Here is a 22,570-nt window from a genome sequence, read left to right on the forward strand (position 1 = left end):
GGGGGGGGGGGGGGGGTGCCATCGAGGAGGCCGTTCAGCCCATCTCTGTGTGCAAGCTCATCCCTCTCACACTGGAAAGTGTAAGAAGGTGAGGGGAGGGGAGGATGAATTTCAAGGTGGCAGGTGAAACTGGGAGAGGGGGGAGAAGTAGAGAGCTGGGAAGTCGATTGGTGAAAGAGATAAAGGGTGGGGAAGGGGGGGATCTGACAGGAGAGGACAGAAGGCCGTGGAAGAAAGGGAAGGGGGAAGAGCACCAGGGGAGGTGATGGGCAGGTCAGGAGATAAGGTGAGAGAGGGGAACAGCGTTGGGGGAATGGTGAAGGGGGGAGGCAGTTACGAGTAGGTTGAGAAACCAACGTTCATGCCGATAGGCATCCTGCACGGGGACTCCCAAGTCCCACTGCATCTCAGATGTTTGGATTTTCTCCCCATTTACACAATATTTCTACTACCAAAGTGCATGACCGTGCATTTTCCAACATTTGCATTTAATTTGCCGCTCTCTTGCCCATTCCCCTAATCTGTCTGCGTCCTTCTGCAGCCTGCCTCTTTCCGACCCCTCCAACCGACCTTCATATCGTCTGCCAACTTGGCAACAAAATCATCTAAATCAGCCATTCTCAACGGGGGCCATATGCCCCCCATGGGGAGGGCCCTGGCACACTTGAAGGGGGCCACCGACTGAAAACTGTGAGAAGGAGAGCCCCAAGGGTTTACGAGGGCCCCGGTAACAGAACCGATGAAATACCCAAGCAGCAACCTTCGTGGGGAGTCAATAGTTGCCCTCCTATTTATAATATCTTCCCAACGCACCGTTTGAACTTGGCGCGCCTGGCAAATTCGTTGCTTAAGCTCCTCCCGCGCAGCCTCACTTCCGAGTCAGTCGCGAATCAGACTACACCGGGTCAACGTCCTCAGTCAACAGTCCTCGCGTCCGTTACCGCCGGACTTCATTCTCCGAGGATCAGCGTGTCTTGTTCGGCCTTTTTCTTTAGCCTAGCAACTTTAACGCGTGTGTGTGTGTGTGTGTGTGTGTGTGTGTGTGTGTGTGTGTGTGTGTGTGTGTGTGTGTGTGTGTGTGTGTGTGTGTGTGTGTGTGTGTGTGTTGTGTGTGTGTGTGTGTGTGTGTGTGTGTGTGTGTGTGTGTGTCTGTGTGAGTGTGTGTGTGTGTGTGTCTGTGTGAGTGTGTGTGTCTATATGTGTGTGTGTGTGTATCTGTGTGTGTGTGTGTGTATCTGTGTGTGTGTGTGTATCTGTGTGAGTGTGTGTGTGTCTATATGTGTGTATGTGTTTGTGTGTGTATCTGTGTGAGTGTGTGTGTGTCTATATGTGTGTATGTGTGTGTGTGTATCTGTGTGTGTGTCTATATGTGTGTATGTGTGTGTGTCTATATGTGTGTGTGTGTGTGTGTGTGTGTGTGTGTGTGTGTGTGTGAGTGAGTGTGTGTGTGTGTGTGTTTGGATATATTATACGTTAAGGTAGGGTTGTGAAAAGTGTTTATTACTGCGCATGAAGTCACTGGGAAAATAAAAAATCCCTGGCTCCGGGTGACAGCATTTTTTGTCAGCGATGTGTCTGTATTTCACGCGCTTATTCCCAAAGTCAAATACGTTCGGGCTGCCTTCCTAAACCATTTCCCAGTCCACGTTGTCAAATTCAGCTGGAGAAAAAAAATAGCAAAATCATGCCTCGTGATTATTTTCAGGAATAACTCTACCCATGAATTCCTTGGCGGGGGGAAAAAGTGCCGGCGGTATTCAGTGGAGTGGTTTCATCACGACCCCCCGCTAAACCCGTCTGTTGCCCGCGTGTTTGAACGGCAGGACAACGCTGCCAGATGAAAGCACCAGGCAAGCACGTTGGGGGGAAAAAAAGACACTGGGATGCAATACGGGACGTCGGGGATTTTTACAATTTCCAAACCCGAAGACGACCGCAGAGGCACTGAAGGGCGACGACCCTGCCCCTTACGTGAGACATCGCAAGCAGATACACAAGGGCGTGCAAGAAAGATCGCGGCGTCCCGGATTGGATTCTGAATCCGTCTGAAGAACAACCCACCCAAGTTGAGGCGGAAATTCAAGAGAGTTTGACTGACCTTCAGAGCGATAAGACCGCACGTCGTCAGTTCAGTCAGTTTCAAAAAGGTTCTTGGATCAAGAGTAATTCGCTGAATGAATTTACAACACTGTGGGGGAAAAAGCCCAGAGGTATTTCATTGCCTCTCCCTCGACATATTTGGTTGAGAGCGGATTCTACAAGGCAGTTTCCGTGACAAAATCCAGGAGCGGAATTGATACCGCAACAAGGGGCGGCCTCCGGCTGTCACCGTCTAATCTGGAGGCCGATAATCATGAAACTTGCAGAACGGCACCGAGCTGGAGGATCGCATTAGGCCTGACAGACGTTTAACTTCATACAGTCTTTTTTTTAAAGTTTTGTCCGGTATGTCGGAATGTTCAGGCTTTCTTGGTGTTCAGTAATAAATGATTTTCTGTCTATCTGTCCGTGTTGTATCCCTGTTTGAAAGGGGGGGGGGGTCCCCGGAACCTGAGAAGAGCTCCTGAGGGGGCCGTGGCCAAACAACAGTTGAGAATCACTGATCTAAATCGTCGATATTCGGCATAGAAAGAAGTGGTCCCAACACCGACCCCTGCGGAACACCACTAGTCACTGGCAGCCAACCAGAAAAGGATCCTTTTATTCCCACTCGCTGCCTCCTACCAATCAGCCAATGCTCTAACCATGCCAGTAACCTTCCTGTGATACCACGGGCTCTTAACTTGGAAAGCAGCCTCACCTGTGGCACCTTGTCAAAGGCCTAATGAAAGTCCAGATATACAACATCCACTGCGCCCCCTTTATCTGTCCTACTTGTAATCTCCTCAAAGAATCCCAGCAGCTTATCAGGCAAGATTTTCCCTGAAGGAAACCGTGCTGACTTTGTCCTATCTTGTCCCGCGTCACCAAGTACTCCCATCACCTCATCCTTAACAATTGACTCCAACATCTTCCCAGCCGCTGAGGTCAGGCTAACTGGTTTATAATTTCCTTTCTGCTGCCTTCCTCTTCTCTTAAAGAGCGGAGTGACGTTTGCAGTTTTCCAGTCCTCTGGCACCCTGCCAGAGTCCAAAGATTTTTGAAAGAACATTACTAATGCCACCACAATCTCTACCGCTACCTCTTTCAGAACCCCAGGGTGCAGTTCATCTGGTCCGGGTGACTTGTGAACCTTTAGGTCTTTCAGCTTTTTGAGCACATTCTCCCCTGTAACAGTAACTGCACCCACTTCCCTTCCTTCACGGCACCTGGCACGCGGTTAGTGTCTTCCATGGTGAATACCGATGCCAAATACTCGTTTCCGCACCCACTTCCCTTCCTTCAAGGCACCTGGAACACAGTTAGTGTCTTCCACGGTGAATACCGATGCCAAATACCCGTTTCGTTCATCTGCCATCTCCTTGTCCCCCCCGTTATTATTTCTCCAGCCTCATTTTCTAGCCGTCCTGTATCCACTCTCATCTCTTTTTTTTTTACTTTTTACAGACTTGGAAAAGCTTTGATATTTGCGAGCTTGCTTTCGTCTTTTCCCTCCTAATGATTCTTTTAGTTGCTCTCTGTAGGTTTTCAAAAGCCTTTCAATCCCCTGTCTTCCCGCTAATTTTTTTGCTTTGTTGTAGACCCTCTCTTTTGCTTTTACATTACTACGGTTGTACTATTTTGCCATTTGGGTATTTCTAAATTTTTGGAATAAATCTATCCTGCAGCTTCCTCACTTTTCCCCAGAAACTCGCGCCACTGGGCTCCGCTGTCATCCCTGCCAGCAGCACCTTCCAATCAACTCTCTCACACCACTGGAATTTCCTTTCCTCATCGAAATACTACTACTTCAGACCAAAACACGAGGAAATCTGCTGATGCTGGAAATTCAAGCAACGCACACAAATCGCGTACGAAGAAGCTGGATGAAACTCAGCAGGTCGGGCAGCCTCCGTTGAAAGGAGCTGTCGACGTTTCGGGCCGAGACCCTTCGTCAGGGCTGAGTTCATCCGGCTTTCTTGTACGTCCTGGTTTGACCGCAGCATCTGCAGTGTACTTTGTGTTTACACACAAAATGCTGGTGGAACGCAGCAGGCCAGGCAGCATCTATAGGGAGAAGCACAGTAGATGTTTCAGGCCTCGGCCCAAGACATCGACAGCGCTTCTCCCTATAGATGCTGCCTGGCCTGCTGCGTTCCACCAGCATTTTGTGTGTGTTACCTCAGACTGTCTCCCTATCATGTTGAAATCAATATTGTCATCACTGCCCACAATATATAGTCCTGATTGTAACTTAGAGTATTTTTTATGTATTGTACGCAACTCCCAGCACAGAACAACAAATTCCACAATGTACGTTAGTGATCATAAGTCTGATTCTGATTGGCTTCGATGCCCGCTCTCTATCCCACTCTGGTCTCTCAGGCCGCGGCTCCCGCACAGTCCGATCGAGGCCCTGTGCACCCTGTCCTCTGCCCGGGCTCGCCGCGGCCTCCCGCACAGTCCGATCGAGGCCCGGCGCACCCTGCCCTCTGCCGGGGCTCGTCGCGGCCTCCTGGATTCAAGGCCGTCCAGTCGACGCGCACCAACAGCAGTCAGTTCAGCGCCAACTCGCCCGCCTGTGATGTCGGCTGTGCCCGGCCCTCGCCAGTTGGGCACAACCCGTTGACGAGTTATCGCCACGGCAACATCAGCCAGAACTCCGGCCTGCGCCGGCGCACGGCGGAAAGCATCCTTTCGGTGCCCGCGTCGCGGCTTGGCACGGCAGCTCTCTGCCCGTGACCGCCAGAATCCGCCCGCCTCCCCCCCCCCCCGTCACGGTGGGCGCCGGCAACGACTCGACCCGGGGGCGACAGAACGGCAGACTCCCCTTCAGAGGGCGTCGTAAGAGAATTGACTGGACCTCTCGTGAGACGAGGTGGCCCCTTGACCTCACAATCCACCTCAACGCCCAGTCAGCGGTGGGAGCAGCGCACAGCGAGGAGGTTCCCCGCGGGTCAGCGGCGCTCGTTCAAAAGGGGCTTCGCGGGCGCTCAGTGTCATTCCGGAGGCCCAGTCAGCGGCAGAGAGGAGTAGATAAAAGGAGAGAAGGGATCAGCGGAGCGGCCATTTTGGGAGCGGGCCAGTGGTGAGAGGGGGAGTGCCGGGCTTGGGCTCGGAAGAGGCCTCAGTTCTGGGTATATTTCTGTTAGTTTCTCCTTTTCTTTACTGTGTTGGGGGTGCTTAGTGTACTCTAAATGCCGTTGTGCGTTCTTCATTCCGGATGCTGGAGTCCTGGGAGACCCAGGGCCTCCCGGGGAACGACACCTGGTGTCCGGGGACCTGGAGCGGTGGCCGGATGACCTTCGGCTTGTACGGGAGAGTGAGGAGATCATCGATCGGGGTTAGGGGGAAGCGGACGCCCCGAAGCTGCGGGAGGCGGGCAGCTGGGTGACGGTCGGGAGAAACGGAGAGGTGAATAGGCAGTTAGCGCAGAGCACCCCCCTCAAGAGTAAGTATACCACTTTGGATGCTGTTGTTGGGGTGGGAGGGGGGGCGGGGTGACCTACCAGGGGAATGTCATGGAGACCAGGTTACGGGCACCGAGCGTGGGTCCGCGGTGCAGAAGGGAAAGAGGGAGAAGAGGGGAGTGGTAGTGATAGGGGGCCCGACAGCGAGCGGAACGGACAGGAGATTCCGTGGACGTGAACGGGACTCCCGGACGGTATGTTGCCTCCCGGGTGCCGGGGTCAGGGACGTCTCGGATCGTGTCCTCAGCATTTTGGCGAGGGAGGGACAGCAGCCAGACGTCCTGGTACGTATCGGTACCGACGACACAGGAAGGAAAAGCTTATGAGGTCCTGAAGAGAGGATTTATAGAGCGAGGCAGAAATCTGGGAAGCAGGACCTGCTGGGTAGTAATTTCTGGATTGCTGCCTGTGCCACGTGCCAGTGGGGGTAGTGGCAGGATGATTGGGCAGATAAATGCCTGGCTGAGAATTGGCGCATTAAGAAGAGGGACGCCTCACGTCTTAATAAGCTGGTAAGGAAGGCGGGCTCTGTCGTGGGCAAAGTACTGGAGAGTTTAACATCGGTAGCTGAGCGAAGGGCGCTGAGTAGGCTATGGTCAATTATGGAAAACCCTGAACATCCTCTACATAGCACCATCCAGAGACAGAGAAGCAGTTTCAGTGACAGGTTACTATCGATGCAATGCTCCTCAGACAGGATGAAGAGGTCAATACTCCCCAATGCCATTAGGCTTTACAATTCTACCGCCAGGACTTAAGAACTTTTTAAAAGCTATTATTAATGCTTTTTGAGATAGTGATTTAGATGCATATCATATTTTTTACTGAGTTAAAATATTGTATGTAATTAGTTTTGCTACAACAAGTGTATGGGACATTGGAAAAAAAAGTTGAATTTCCCCATGGGGATGAATAAAGTATCTATCTATCTATCTATCTATCTATCAGGGGGCAGGGCCTCGGGTTCTTGGATCATTGGGATCTCTTCTGGGGGGGGGAAGGGAGGGATGACCCGTTTAAAAGCGGCGGGTTGCACCTGAACCCGGGGGGCGGGGGGCGCCAATATTCCGGCGGGCGGGTTCGTTCGAGCTGTTGGGGAGGGCTTAAACTAACTCGGCCGGGGGGTGGGGGGGGGGCTGGGAACCGGAGTGCAGGCACTCAGGATAGGGCGGATGGTAATAGAGCAAAGATAGCGTGCAGTCAGACTGTCAGGAAGGGCAGGCCGATGATAAGACAATTTTGCAGCCTGCAGGGCGATTATCGCTGTACTAGCGATGCAGAATCAATAAGGGTAGCAAATACAGTACTATATCGCAATTTACATAAAAGTGAATTATTTCCTATCAATAATTATTCCGATTATTACGATCAAATATCTTTTAATATTGCCAAAAACCATTTCACTTACCTTGGTGTCAAAATTACTAAAAATTGTAAAGACCTATATGGGTATAATTTCTCTCCCTTGGTTGAATATACTCAACAGGCGCTTTCTATATGGTCACCTATGTCGATGACATTGATAGGTCGAATTGATGCTATAAAAATGGTTATTCTACTGAAATTTTTATATATATATATATTTCGAGCAGTTCCCTCTTTTGTTCCAAAAGCATTTCTTGATAAAATAGATTCTCTGATTTTGTCTTATGTTTGGAATAACGAAAGCTCCGGAGTGAATAAACTTTTATTGCAAAAACCAAAAAAAAAAAAGATGGAGGACTGGCCTTACCAAACTTTAGATTTCATTATTGGGTAATTAATATTCGTTATATTACTTTTTGGACTTACGATTTAGAACTCTGTCTTTTTGTGCGTTTCCCCCCCTCCCAGCCGTCAGTCTGTGGTTTTGTATTGCCCCATGTGCTCCTGTCCCCGCTCCTGCTCTACTCCGGCCCCTGTATCACTGAGTACTCCGTCTCTCATCTGTTTCTCATTATTACCTGTGTCGCTGCCGCCCGTGTCTCATTGTGCTCCACCTATCATCTGCCTCTCTGTTTATTGCTCAGTCCTGTGTTTTCACCTGTTTTCCTGAGCCTCTCCAGCATTCGTACCTGAACTCTGTCCGTCTGAGTATCGACTCTTGCCGGTTTCCCCGATTCCGGTTTTCGGATTTCTCTGGAATTTTTGATCTCTGCCTGAACTTCGATGCTGACTCTGTTGCCTCCCCCTCCCCCCCCCCCCGGATTTGCTACTCAGTACGTGGTCTGTGATTGGGTCCCTGCTCCAGCGTCCAGACGCTATTACAGATTGCCGGGTGTGACGTTGTGGCCGTTACTGAATCGTGGCTGAAGGATGGTTGCAGCTGGGAGCTGAACGTCCGAGCTTACACGTCGTATCAGAGGGACAGGAAGGTAGGGAGAGGGGGTGGTGTGGCTCCGCTGGTGAAATATGGTGAAGATGCGATAGGATGTTGAATGCTTGTGGGCTGAGTTAATAAAATGCAAGGATGAAAGGGCCCTGATGGTAGTCACATACAGGCCTCCAAACGGTAGCTCAAGTCAAGACAAGTCACTCTTATTGTCATTTCGACCATAACTGCCGGTACAGTACCCAGTAAAAATGAGACAACGTTTTCTCAGGACCATGGTGTTACATGACACAGTACAAAAACTAGACTGAACTACGTAAAAAAACAACACAGAGAAAGCTACACTAGACTACAGACCTACCCAGGACTGCATAAAGTGCACAAAAACAGTGCAGGCATTACAATAAATAATAAACAGGACAATAGGGCAAGGTGTCAGTCCAGGCTCTGGGTATTGAGGAGTCTGATGGCTTGGGGGAAGAAACTGTTACACGGTCTGGTCGTGAGAGCCCGAATGCTTCGGAGCCTTTTCCCAGACGGCAGGAGGGAGAAGAGTTTGTGTGAGGGGTGCGTGAGGTCCTTCACAATGCTGTTTGCTTTGCGGACAAAAACAGACGTGGAGAAATTTCATTTGTCGCAACCAGGAATTCAGCAGCACGGCAGATTCGGCAATTGCACTCATGAATGTGCACGTGTCAGCTCATTACTATTCCATCGTGACGGTTGAACTCCCTTCTTTCCATCGTAGCACTTGTCGAGACTTGAGCAAAGCGCAGCAACGTTTCGCTGCCTGCTTGCATTCGGCCTCGCCCGAGAAATTGGACCGTCGAGTCGACTGACTCCGGAGACGAGCGGTATTCGTTTTAAATCCAGTTATTCCTTTCAGCCGCAGCGTTGGCTTCGTTTTCCGTCTGAGTGTTTCGGTTCGTGGCCCTGTTTGGCCTCGCGTTTACCGTCTTCTTTTCCCTCTAACTCTGCTCGCGTTGAGGTCTGCGAGCTATCGACCCGCCTCGGTGCCCCCTCCCCCCCACGCTCCACACTCGGTCCACATCCGACCGTCGTGACACCTTTAGCCAGAGGGTGGTGAATCTGTGGAATTTGTTGCCACAGGCCTGGTCGCCGGGTAGATTTATGGTTGGGCCACATATATCTCGCAGGCACAGTGAGACACACCCTGAGATACGTCATTTGTGTTAGCAGCCGACACAACCAGAGAATGGTTGAGGGGGGCAGCCCGCGGGTGTCGCCAATGTATCGCGTGACGTTCCCACAATGCTCAGAGCAACAGCAAAGCATAAGAGCAGAATTAGGCCATTCAGCCCATCTGGTCTGCTGCATGCCTGGCTTACTATCCCCCCAGGCCCCATTCTCCCGGTGACCTTCGACACCCCGGCTAATCAAGTGCCTATCAAGCTCTGCTTTACGTACACCCAGTGACTTGGTCTCTGGGCATATATGCCTCAGCAGTCTGTGGCAATGTTTTCCACAGATTCACCGACCTCTGGCCAAAGAAGTTCAAAGTACATTATGCAACCTTGAGATTCGCCCGCCGATAGGCGGCCACGAAAGAAACCCGAAAGGACCCATTAAAGGAGAGATCGTCGAACACCCAACGTGCGGAGAGAGAGTTAAACACAGTAAAAAAAGAACGATTAAAAATGAGCGAGTAACATTCAGAGTGAACGTCAGTCCTCAGACACGAAGCCCGGCAGAACCTCAGCCGGAGCAGGACGAGTGAACGTCGAGGAGAGCCGGCCCTGAGTTTAAATCATCCGTAGAAATTCCTCCTCATCTCTGTCCCCTCGTCTGAGGCCCCGCCCTCTGGCCCCCACTTTCGGAAACACCCTCTCCACCGCCACTCCATCTCGGCCTTTCGATATTTGATAGGTTTCAGCGAGTCCGGGCCCGGAGGCACCAAACCCTCCTCGTGTGTTAACCCTTTCATTCCCGGCATCACTGTCGTGAACCCTCCTCTGGCCCCTCTCCAATGCCAGCACAACCTGTTTGAGAGGAAGGGCCCGAAACTGCCCACAATGGTGCCGTCTGACCTGTGCCTTATAGAGTCTCAATCTCTGCTTTTATATTCTAATCCTCCCGAAATGAAGGCTAACATTCCATTTGCCTTCCTCACCGCTGACTCAACCTGCAAGTTAACCTTCAGGGAATCCTCCACGAGGACCCCCAAGTCCATTTGCTGCGCAGATTTTTGAATTTTCTCTCCATTTAGAAAATAGTCCAGGCCTTTATTCCTTCTGACAAAGTGCATGACCATACACTCCACCCCCCAGTTCTTTGCCCATCCTCTCGATCTGTCCAAGTCCTTCTGTAAACTTCCTGCTTCCTCAACACTACCTGCCCTTCCGCCTATCTTTGTCTCCTCTGCAAACTTGGCCAACAAAGCCATCAACTCCCTCATCCAGGGACATACAAAGTAAAAAGGTAGCGGTCGCCACTGGTCACCGGCGGCCAAACAGAATTTCAACAGCCCCTTTGCTCCCTGACACTCCGGCGCTCCCTCCTCACTGCCCCACTCGATGCGCGGCGCTCCCTCAGCGGTGAGGAGCTTCCCTCCCGCATTCCAGGATGCTTCGGAGCCGCGACGCTGCCGTTCCCCCGCCCGCCAGGAGGTGGCGCTCGCCGGCCACGGATGGGATAGAGGGTCCCGGAGAACCGGTGGGAGGGGGCGCGGTGAAATCGCGTCACGTCGCCATGGTAACCAGACCAGACTCCCTTCCCTCCCCCGCCCTCCACGCACCTCACTCCGCCCCTTGACCTCGAGGGGGTTTATAAATCCCATCCCCACACCCTGTACCCTCCCCCTCGTCCAACTTCCCCATCACTTCACCCTCACTCACCCCTACACCCCTCCCCGTCTCTGTAACCCCCTCCGGTCCCTACACCCCTCCCCGTCTCTGTAACCCCCTCCGGTCCCACACCCTTCCCCGTCTCTGTAACCCCCTCCGGCCCCTACACCCCTCCCTGTCTCTGTAACCCCCTCTGGCTCCTACACCCCTCTCCGTCTCTGTAACCCCCTCCGGCCCCTACGCCCGTCCCCGTCTCTGTAACTCCCTCCAGCCCCTACACCCCTCCCCATCTCTGTGACCCCCCCTCTGGTCCCTACACCCCTCCCCGTCTCTGTAACCCCCTCCGGTCCCTACACCCCTCCCCGTCTCTGTAACCCCCTCCGGCCCCTACACCCCTCCCCATCTCTGTGACCCCCCCTCTGGTCCCTACACCCCTCCCCGTCTCTGTAACCCCCTCCGGTCCCTACACCCCTCCCCGTCTCTGTAACCCCCTCCTGTCCCTACACCCTTCCCCGTCTCTGTAACCCCCTCCGGCCCCTACACCCCTCCCCATCTCTGTGACCCCCCCTCTGGTCCCTACACCCCTCCCCGTCTCTGTAACCCCCTCCGGTCCCTACACCCTTCCCTGTCTCTGTAATCCCCTCCTGTCCCTACACCCCTCCCTGTCTCTGTGACCCCCTCCGGTCCCTACACCCCTCCCCGTCTCTGTGACCCCCTCCGGTCCCTACACCCCTCCCCGTCTCTGTGACCCCCTCCGGTCCCTACACCCCTCCCCGTCTCTGTAACCCCCTCCGGTCCCTACACCACTCCCCGTCTCTGTAACCCCCTCCGGTCCCTACACCACTCCCCGTCTCTGTAACCCCCTCCGGTCCCTACACCCCTCCCCGTCTCTGTGACCCCCTCCGGTCCCTACACCCCTCCCCGTCTCTGTGACCCCCTCCTGTCCCTACACCCCTCCCCGTCTCTGTGACCCCCTCTGGCCCCTACACCCCTCCCCATCGCTGTAACCCCCTCTGGTCCCTACACCCCTCCCCATCTCTGTAACCCCTCTGACCCCTACCCATCTCTGTAACCCCTCCGGTCCCTACACCCCTCCCCATCTCTGTAACCCCTCTGACCCCTACCCATCTCTGTAACCCCCTCCGGTCCCTACACCCTTCCCCGTCTCTGTAACCCCCTCCGGTCCCACACCCTTCCCTGTCTCTGTAACCCCCTCTGGCCCCTACACACTTCCCCGTCTCTGTAACGTCCTCTAGCCCCTACACCCTTCCCCGTCTCTGTAACCCCCTCCGGTCCCTACACCCCTCCCCGTCTCTGTTACCCCCTCCTGTCCCTACACCCCTCCCCGTCTCTGTAACCCCCTCCTGTCCCTACACCCCTCCCCGTCTCTGTAACCCCCTCCGGTCCCTACACCCCTCCCCGTCTCTGTGACCCCCCTCTGGTCCCTACACCCTTCCCCGTCTCTGTAACCCCCTCCGGTCCCACACCCTTCCCCGTCTCTGTAACCCCCTCCGGTCCCACACCCTTCCCCGTCTCTGTAACCCCCTCTGACCCCTACACCCTTCCCCGTCTCTGTAACCCCCTCCGGTCCCACACCCTTCCCCGTCTCTGTAACCCCCTCTGACCCCTACACCCTTCCCCGTCTCTGTAACCCCCTCCGGTCCCACACCCTTCCCCGTCTCTGTAACCCCCTCTGACCCCTACACCCCTCCCCGTCGCTGTAACCTCCTCTGGTCCCTACACCCCTCCCCATCTCTGTAACCCCTCTGACCCCTACCCATCTCTGTAACCCCTCCGGCCCCTACACCCCTCCCCATCTCTGTGACCCCCTCTCTGGTCCCTACACCCTTCCCCGTCTCTGTAACCCCCTCTGGCCCCTACACCCCTCCCCATCGCTGTAACCCCCTCTGGTCCCTACACCCCTCCCCATCTCTGTAATCCCTCTGACCCCTACCCATCTCTGTAACCCCTCCGGTCCCTACACCCCTCCCCATCTCTGTAACCCCTCTGACCCCTACACATCTCTGTAACCCCCTCTGGTCCCTACACCCCTCCCCATCTCTGTAACCCCTCTGACCCCTACCCATCTCTGTAACCCCCTCCGGTCCCTACACCCTTCCCCGTCTCTGTAACCCCCTCCGGTCCCACACCCTTCCCTGTCTCTGTAACCCCCTCTGGCCCCTACACCCTTCCCCGTCTCTGTAACGCCCTCTGGCCCCTACACCCTTCCCCGTCTCTGTAACCCCCTCCGGTCCCTACACCCCTCCCCGTCTCTGTTACCCCCTCCTGTCCCTACACCCCTCCCCGTCTCTGTAACCCCCTCTGGCCCCTACACCCCTCCCCGTCTCTGTAACCCCCTCTGGCCCCTACACCCCTCCCCGTCTCTGTAAACCCCTCCGGCCCCTACACCCCTCCCTGTCTCTGTAAACCCCTCCTGCTCAGGGTAGGATTTCATTTGACCATTATGTCACCGGAGCCCCAGAGGCTTTATCAGTCGACGTAACTAAGATTATTTGTGGATGGTCTCACCGAAGATTCTCCAGAGCGGATGGGGACTCTGCGTTTGGAATGTCTTTGAAAACTGCCTGCGGAATAAATCCCAGCCCTGACGTGTCAGTGACAGAGCCCAGTCCAGTCCGGGAAATCTCTGTTTAAAGAAGGATTCTGTTTCGCTGAAAACAGTCCAGAGGAGATTACACAGATTACTCAGAGTCCTCTATTCTGTCCGGCGGTGAGTGAATTCCAGTTGTACAGACCATTCGGCCCGGCTCATTCATTCTGACTGAGATCACTGTCTAAATTAATCCCGGAAAGATGTATTTTAAATATTAGAAAGGGTCAGCTTTATCTGCCGCACACATTTACACGCATTAAGAATTTGCTGTGGTGTGTTGGTCAACAAAAAACACATTAAACAATCATGTCGGTCACCCAACTGCAGGAAAGATGTAAATAAGTTTGAAAGAGTGCAGAGAAAATTTACAAGGACGTTGCCGGGTCTTGAAGATCGAAAAGGTTAGGACTTCATTCCCTGGAGCGTAGAAGATTGAGGGGAGATTTGATAGAGGTATACAAAATTATGAGGGGCATAGATAGGTTAAATACAAGCAGGATTTTTCCACTGGGTTTGGGTGGGACTACACCCAGAGGTCATGGGTTAAGGGTGAAAGGTGAAAAGTTGAAGGGGAACGTGAGGGCAAACTTCTTCACTCAGAGGGTGGTGAGAGTTTGGGACGAGATGCCAGTGCAAGTGGTTCATGCGAGCTCGATTTCAACGTTTCAGAGAAGTTTGGATAGGTACATGGATGGGAGGGGGGATGGAGGGCTGTGGTCGATGGGAGTCGGCGGCTGAAATGGTTCAGCAGGGACTAGATGGGCCAAAGGGCCTGTTTCTGTGCTGGACTGTTCTATGACTCTAATTATAAAGAGTAAAGGTTTATATTTCGAATGAAGTCATGCATGGATATGCAACAAAATACCAACATATATCAGCATTTATTTATTTAAAACATATTGAAAAAACGTATAGCAAAAGAAGATCTGTAGACGCTGGAAATCCAGAGCAACACACACAAAGTGCTGGAGGAACTCGGCAGGCCGGGCGGCGTCTGTGGACAAGAGCAAACAGTCGGCGTTTCAGGCCGAGACCCTTCGATATGTTTTCGACGTCGACTAACCTCTAACCTTGATCTGTACGTCTCTGGACTGTGGGAGGAACCGGGGGCACCCGGAGGGAAACCCACGCGGCCACAGGGAGAGCGTGCAAACTCCTCGCAGAGAGTGACGGGAATTGAGCCCGGGTTAGTGAATGTTGGCACTGCCGGCCGGTTTAACGCATGTTCCTCTGAACATTTGCTCGGCCAGACACAGTATATAGAACATAGAAATGTTCCACGATGTTGTGCCAACCATGTAAGTTCCTCCAGAAACTGCCTAGAATTTCCCTACCGCATAGCCCTCTAAGTTCCTAAGCTCCGTGTACCTATCCAGGAGTCTCTTAAAAGACCCTATCGTATCCGTCTCCACCACCGTTGCCAGCAGCCCATTCCACGCACTCACCACTCTCTGAGTGAAAAAACTTACCCCTGACATCTCCTCTGTACCTGCTCCCCAGCACCTTAAACCTGTGTCCTCTTGTGGCAACCATTTCAGCCCTGGGGAAAAAGCCTCTGACTATCCACACAATCGATGCCCCTCATTATCTTATACACCTCCATCAGGCCACCTCTCATCCTCCGTCGCTCCAAGGAGAAAAGGCCGAGTTCACTCAACCTATTCTCACATTAGGGATTGCAAGTAGAAGAGCGTGTAAGTTTTGGGAGCAGCTTGATGTAATGACACTGGGGGAGCTAGGGGCTTCTCACCCGCCCCACCGCCCCCCGGAGCGGAGCAGGTTCAGAGCAGATTAAGTCGGGGTGTTGAAATCCACCGTGGTTGTGATGGGGGGTTTCAGGGGGGCCCGTTTCTGGCGCAGGGGAGCCGGAGGTCAGGGGGACCTGGCGATCCAATGAGGTGGGGGAGAATCGGGGAACGTTTCCCCGCAGCGAGTTGTTTTGACCCGGAGTCCGAAAGTATGGAACTTCCGCAGGGGAATTGACCGGGAGTGGGGGAGAGGGTGGGTGAACCAGGCTGGGGGTGGGGGGGGGGGGTGGAGCTTTCAAAGGGCCAGTGGTGAAATGAAGGGACAAATAGCCTCCTCTTCTATGACGAGTGCTTGCTGTGGGAAGGGCGGTGAAGGGGCCCCTTGACAGTCACCAAAATTCCCGTCGTGGAACAGTCTGAAGTCAGCGAAATGGTGCCTCTGCCAACTCAGTATCGACCCCATCTCCCTCCCCTCGACTCCCCCCTCCGAACAGAAAGGCAACCAATTGCTCTGTACGCAGCCAGGACACAGGGGCAGTGCTCTGGGAAGGCCCCGTTCAGACTGGAGACACCTCGGGGCGCGGTGAGAATCCCTCCTCGAACTGTGATTCACAACCTGTCTGGGTGTGTGTGTATGTGTGTGTGTGTGTGACTTGCATCTTGTCTTGTATCTGCACGTACTCTTGCATATTTGCCTCTCTACGTGTTTGAAATGCCGTAAGGAGTTATGCATGTACTTGAGGGAATTGTTTCACATTCCTGTGTGTGCGTGTGTTTACGTTTGTCGATTTTGTGTGTTGTCCAGTTATATCTACAAGACCATAAGGGATAGTAGCAGAATAAGGCCATTCAGCCCATTGAGTCTGCTCTGCCATTCGATCCTGGCTGATTTATGATCCCTCTCACACCCCATTCTCCTGTCTTCTTCCTGTAACCTTTGACAGCCTCACACATTAGGGACCTATTGTCTTTAACTACACCCAGTGACTTGGCCTCCACAGCCGTCTGTGGCAATGAAGTCCACAGATTCACCAGCCTAAAGGTATAAGGATTCTAAAAATAAATATATTATTTATTACGATTTATAGTTTTTTTCCTGTCGCGCAGAACAGATTTCATGACGCCTTTGCGTGCGTATGTGTGTGGCCTAATATAGCGCATGTGGACCCTTACTGCCTGCTTCACCTCCCCGCTACACTCTCATCCTTCACCCACAATCCCCTTCTCCTCAACCCTCTCCCTCCCTCCACTCCACTCTCCCCCTCCCCTCCACTCCTCATCCCCCCTCCTCCTCTCGCCTTCATCCCTCCTCCTCCACTACACCCTTCCCCCTTCCCCTCCCCTACACACCCTCCCCCACCACCCACCCCACCCACCCCCACCACCTCCCCACACCCATCTACTCCCCACCCCACACCACACCCTCCCCCTACCCCCTTCCCCACCCCAACCCCCCCACCCTACCCCCCCACCCCAACCCTTCCCCCTATCCCCCACCCCTATCCCCTTTCCCCTATCCCCTTCCCCACACCACCCCCTCCCATTTTTCTCACACCTCGCCTCCCTCCACTCCTACCCCCTTCCCCTGCCCCACACCTCCACCCCTCTCCCATTTATCTCACACTCCCCCTTCCCCCTCCCTCTCCCACCCCATCCCCTGTCCCACCCTCCTTCTTAATTCCACCCCTCCCTCTTTCCCTTCTCCCCTCTCCCACCTACCCCCACCCCTCCCCACTCCCACCTACCCTCCCTCCCCCCTCTCCCACCTACCCTCCCTCCCCCCCTCTCCCACCTACCCTCCCTCCCTCCCCACTCCCACCTACCCCCACCCCTCCCCACCCACCTACCCCCACCCCTCCCCACTCCCACCTACCCCCACCCCTCCCCACTCCCACCTACCCTCCCTCCCCCCCACTCCCACCTACCTCCACCCCTCCCCTCCCCTCTCACACCTACCCCCACCCCTCACCTACCCCACCCCTCCCCTCCCCCACCTACCCCCACCCCTCCCCCTCCCCACCTACCCTCCCTCCCCCCCACTCCCACCTACCCCACCCCACTCCCACCTACCCCCACCCCTCCCCTCCCCACTCCCACCTACCCCCACCCCTCCCCACTCCCACCTACCCTCCCTCCCCCCCACTCCCACCTACCTCCACCCCTCCCCTCTCACACCTACCCCCACCCCTCCCCCACCTACCCCCACCCCTCCCCTCCCCACTCCTACCCCCACCCCTCCCCACTCCCACCTACCCTCCCTCCCCCCCCACTCCCACCTACCCCCACCCCTCCCCTCCCCACTCCCACCTACCCCCACCCCTCCCCACTCCCACCTACCCTCCCTCCCCCCCCCCACTCCCACCTACCTCCACCCCTCCCCTCTCACACCTACCCCCACCCCTCCCCCACCTACCCCCACCCCTCCCCTCCCCACCTACCCCCACCCCTCCCCTCCCCACCTACCCCCACCCCTCCCCTCCCCTCCTACCCCCACCCCTCCCCTCCCCTCCCCACTCCCACCTACCTCCACCCTCCCCCTCTTCCATATTTCACTCTCCTCATTTTACCCCTCACCATCCGGAGCACAGGCGCGCTGCCCCTTTAAGGGCGAGTGGGCGGGCAGAGCCCGATTGACAGGGCAGCCTCGGCCGCCTCTCCCCAACATGCAGAGAGCCTGAGCGACTTTAGTGGAGAGGAGCGGCACTTCCAACTTCTCCTTGCCGTTTGGGGCGTCTTGCCCCCCTCTCCTCCCAGCGGCGGTGGGAGCCCGGTCTAGGGGCCGCTGGAGGAGGGACGATGGCCGGAGCTCGCCCCGGGGTTCACGCACTGCAGCTAAAGCCAGTGACCGTTCACGAAACGCTGAAGAAAGGAAGCAAGTTTATCAAGTGGGACGAGGTAAGAATCCGGGGCGGGGGCTCAGCAAAGGAGAGGCAGCCCCGCTCCCTCCCACCACACTCCCCACCCGACAGGTGCACGCTTGTCGGGAAAGTTTTGCAGAGCCCTTCGAAAGTTTGGGGGAAAGAAAAGTTTTCTCCCTGGCTCGGGGGCGCCGTTTTCCAGGCCGGGGCTGCCCGGTTCGGCGTGGGGAGGAGGAGTGCCGGGTCGGTTTCAGCTTGTTTCGGGGAGCGTTGTTCCTCCCAGAACACAAAATGTCAGGGATGGGTCCTATCAGAAGTTGGGGGTGGGGGGTGGGGGGTTTGCTGGTTCTCCTGTGCGGTGTCCTGTGCTGGCGGGGCTGTATGGGTGCGGGCCGGAGGGGAGTGTGTGTGGGGGGTGGGGGGAAGGTTCCCAGCATTGCCCTCTGTCCCATACCCTCCGAGCTTCTCCCTTCCCTCCCTCGTCACCCACTGGCCTCCCTCCCTCTCGTCACCCCAGTGCCAAAAAAGGGAATGGATATTCGGTTGTAAACACAGGCGGCCCGGGGGTGGGAGGGTTAAGAAGAGAGAATCCAAGAGAGGGTGGGGGCGGGGGAATGAGGAAGGGGAGCGGGTGGGGGTTAAGGGGGAGGAAGGTGAGAGGTGAAAGGGGCTGAGCGTGCTGGTTATCTAACGTAGCTGGAGGGGGGCAGGTTGGGGGTTAATTGCAAGAGGGGTAATGGTGCGGGGAGGCTGAAGGGAGACAGAGATGGGTGAGGGGGTAGCGGGGAACTGAGGGGAGGAGGGGTGGATTGGTGAGGAGTGAGGGGGTGTAGGATTGGTGGGGAGTGAAGAGTAAATCGGGGTTACTGAGGAGGGGGTGTAGGATATGGGTGGTGAGTGAGGGGGTAAATCAAGGAACTGGGAAGGGGGGTTGTGGGGTTTAGAACAGAGAGCAGTGAGCGACTGCCTCGTGTCCATGAGCCGGTTCCCACTGCTGTCCTTGTGGAAGATTCCCGGAGGTTCCCACAGATTCCTGGGATTCTTTGATCTTGCGCCTGTGGAGGGCCGCTTGAGTGATGATGTCCGAGAGCCTCTGTTGACGTACCCTCCCTCGGCCTGGACACTGGCCCAGGTTCGGTGCACTCCTGCCGGAACGTCTCGGGAATGCCGCACTGTGGATGGGGGCAGAGGGTTTGGTTAGAGCCCCAGCTCTTTCCTTGCGGGCCATGGGCCACAGTGCGATCCCGAGACCCTTCCCCAACCCATGGGCACGAGTGGGATCTGAAGGTGGAAGAGGGTTAATTTGCCTCGGGCCTCCTCACTCAGTTTACCCAGATTCACCAGGGGTTGGGGTATCCTGGAAATTTGCGGCCGGTGTTACAGACCGCTCTCCCGCCCCCTCCCCCACCCATGAGGAATTGGGACACGGTGGGCACGAGGGATTATTCACCGCCTCAGCTGGGGGCAGGTGGGTACCCCAGCTGGGTGAGCGAAGGCGACGAGGTCACTGGAGGGAGGGAAGCAAGGAGGTCTGGTGTTGGGAAAGTGATGCCTGTGCTGGTTGAGGAGCCTGTTGACGTTGCCTCCTCCCCTCGGTAGGTTACTACTTCAAACCTTCCCCTGCTCGGGTTTTCACTCCCAATGGGACCCCACCCCTTCCCATTCACTCCCACCGTCCACACTCCCAATGGACCCCACCCCTTCCCATTCACTCCCAATGGACCCCACCCCTTCCCATTCACTCCCAATGGGACCCCACCCCTTCCCATTCACTCCCAATGGGACCCCACCCCTTCCCATTCACTCCCAATGGGACCCCACCCCTTCCCATTCACTCCCAATGGGACCCCACCCCTTCCCATTCACTCCCAATGGGACCCCACCCCTTCCCATTCACTCCCAATGGGACCCCACCCCTTCCCATTCACTCCCAATGGGACCCCACCCCTTCCCATTCACCCCCACCATCTGCACTCCCAATGGGACCCCACCCCTTCCCATTCACTCCCAATGGATCTGGAGGCTGAGCTGAGATATGTAAGGTGAGGGTCTTCCCATTTCCTGGGGGGGGGGGCGAGATTGGGAATCTGGGTCCCGAGCTCTGGATTTCCCTTGGTAACGCCAGTGGGAGGGCTGCGGACGGGAGAGGGTTGGGACACACTGGACGGGTGTTATCTGTGCAGAGTGACTCAGCTCTTAACGGAGTCAGTTCCTGGGCAGATCGTCAGAGGGAGAAATAGTTTTGCAAATGTTCTGCTGTCTTTGAGAAATACATGATCGGTTGTGCAATGCAGAGCGGGGCCCTCTGGCCTGTCGAGTCTAACCCGGCCCTCGTCCACTTTTTTTTTTGCTGCAGAAAATCTCATTATATCCACCCTTGCGTAGGGATGTAAGGAAGGAAACAGAACACTTTGTGTTCGTGTCAGCCATCAATGTCTTTACTGAGGGGTGGAGAATCTGTGGGGAATGCAATGCTGCAAATGCAAATCGTAGGGCCTGTTTAGATAGGTAGCACGGAAATGGAGAGGTTGTTTCCTCGAGGACCAGGGTGCACGGCCTCAGAATACAAGGACGTCTCCTTAGATCAGAAATGAGGAGGGGTTTCTTTAGCTGGTATATTTAAAGCAGAGGTTGATAGAGTCTTGATTAGCCAGGGTGTCGGGGGTTACGGGGCGACGGCAGGAGAATGGGGTTGGGACGGATAATAAATCAGCCATGATTGAACGGGCAAATGGCTTAATTCTGACAGTCACGGCAACCCCTTCCACCAAACTCATTTCATCCCTCCCGTCCCCATCAATTCCCACCCCACCACCCCGGATTTCACCCCTCCCTCAAGCTGTTGAGGGGCAATTAAATCAGAGACACTGTCACGGGGAGAGTAGCGCAGGGGGGCACCAGAGGTGGGGGTTGAATCCAAATCTCCGGCACTCTGAGGGGACAGATCTACCTGCCACGCCGCTGGGAGGGACTGAAATGTCGACTATTTATTCCTCTACGACTTGCTGGGTCCCTCCGGTGTTTTGGGTTGGAGTGGGGGGGGGGGGTGGGTGCTCTTCAACCCATTTCTCGGTGCCGCTACCGATGATCTGCATCGGAGGTCACTCTGGGACCGTGAGCGCCCAACCTGGGGAGCGAGCTGAGCTCGGGCGGGCTCGGAGTTCCTCCCGATGTGACTTTCTGAGTCTCCAGTCTGCCTGTGCACGGTCCCACCCGCTATGCTGCTCAACTAGTCTCCCAGGTTCAAGCAGGACGGCAGCCCGAGGGGGGCCCGGAGTTTTATTGTGCGAGGCAGGCGAGCTCCCTCTGCATGCTGCCCGGAGCAGGCATAGAACAGGGAGGTGCACAGCACAGGAAAGGCCCATTCAGCAAATCAAACACACTCAAACACTAATCTCTCCATGTCCACATCCCTCCATCTTCCTTATATTTGCGTCTCTTAAAAACCTCCAATGTGTTTGCCTCTTTCCAGGCAGCCACCACTCTCTGAGTAAAAAAAAAACACTTACCCCTCACATCCCCTTAAAAAATTTACCCCTCACATCCCTCTTGAACCTACCCCCCTCACCTTCAATGCAGGAACCATGTTCCCGATGTTGGGGGGAGTCCAGAACCTGAGGCCACGGTTTAAGAATAAGGGGGCAGGCCATTTAGAACGGAGTTGAGGAAAAACTTTTTCACCCAGGGGGTTGTGGATCTGTGGAATGCTCTGCCTCAGAAGGCAGTGGAGGCCAATTCGCTGGATGCTTCCAAGAAAGAGTTAGATAGAGCTCTTAAAGATAGTGGAGTCAAGAGATATGGGGGAGAAGGCAGGAACAGGGTACTGATTGTGGATGATCAGCCATGATCACAGTGAATGGTGGTGCTGGCTTGAAGGGGCCGAATGGCCTACTCCTGCACCTATTGTCTATAATACATGCCCTCTGGTGTTAGTCATTTCAATCCTGGGAAACAGATAATCTATTCATGCCTCTCATAATCTTGTAAGCCTCTGTCGGATCTCCCCTCAGCCTCCGGCACTCCAGAGAAAACAACCCAAGTTTGTCCAGCCTCTCGTGATAGCACAGGCCCTCTAAACCAGGCAGCATCCTGGTAAAACCTCTTCTGCACCCCCTCTGAAACCTCAGCATCCCTCCTGTAGTGGGGCGACCGGAACTGTACGCAATGCTTCAGGCATGGTCTCGCCCGACTTTTATAAAGTTGCCACATTACCTCCTCACTTTTGAACTCAACTCAAAGCAAACACTCCATAAGCCTTCTCAACCACCCCATCGACCTGTGCGGCCACTTTAAAGGGGCTATGGACTTGGATCCGAAGATTCCCCTGCTCAGCAATGGTTAAGGGCCTTCCCCTGGACAGTGTGCTTGTCTCTGTGCATTTGCCCTACCGAGGGGCAACACCCCACACGTATCTGGGTTAAACTGCATCTGCCGTTTCTCTGCCCATGTCTGCAGCTGATCTATATTGCACTAATCTCTCTGGCAGTCTTCTGCGCGACCCACAACTCCAACCATCTTGGTGTCGCCTGCAAATGTACTTACCCACCCATCGACATTTCCATCCAGGTCATTTATATCCATCGCAGACAGCAGAGGTCCCAGCACGTATCCCTGCGGAGCTCCACTAATTACAGACCTCCAGCTTGAATCAGTCCTTTCATCCACGAGCCTCTGTCTGCTCTCGGC

The 22,570-nt window shown here is 55.0% G+C and overlaps 1 protein-coding gene across 1 annotated transcript in view; it reads left to right on the forward strand.

Annotated features, from left to right (window-relative positions):
* Positions 1-17,668: 17,668 nt before the first annotated feature.
* Positions 17,669-22,570, forward strand: part of LOC140717682 (1-phosphatidylinositol 4,5-bisphosphate phosphodiesterase beta-3-like) — a 112,639-nt gene continuing 107,737 nt past the window's right edge. The window contains exon 1 of the mRNA XM_073031324.1: positions 17,669-17,921. Within this exon, the coding sequence (XP_072887425.1) occupies positions 17,823-17,921 (99 nt within the window). The 5' untranslated portion in view covers positions 17,669-17,822. The remainder of the gene's footprint in view (positions 17,922-22,570) is intronic.

Source organism: Hemitrygon akajei, chromosome 28, assembly GCF_048418815.1.
Source record: "Hemitrygon akajei chromosome 28, sHemAka1.3, whole genome shotgun sequence".
Taxonomy (NCBI): Eukaryota; Metazoa; Chordata; class Chondrichthyes; order Myliobatiformes; family Dasyatidae; genus Hemitrygon; species Hemitrygon akajei.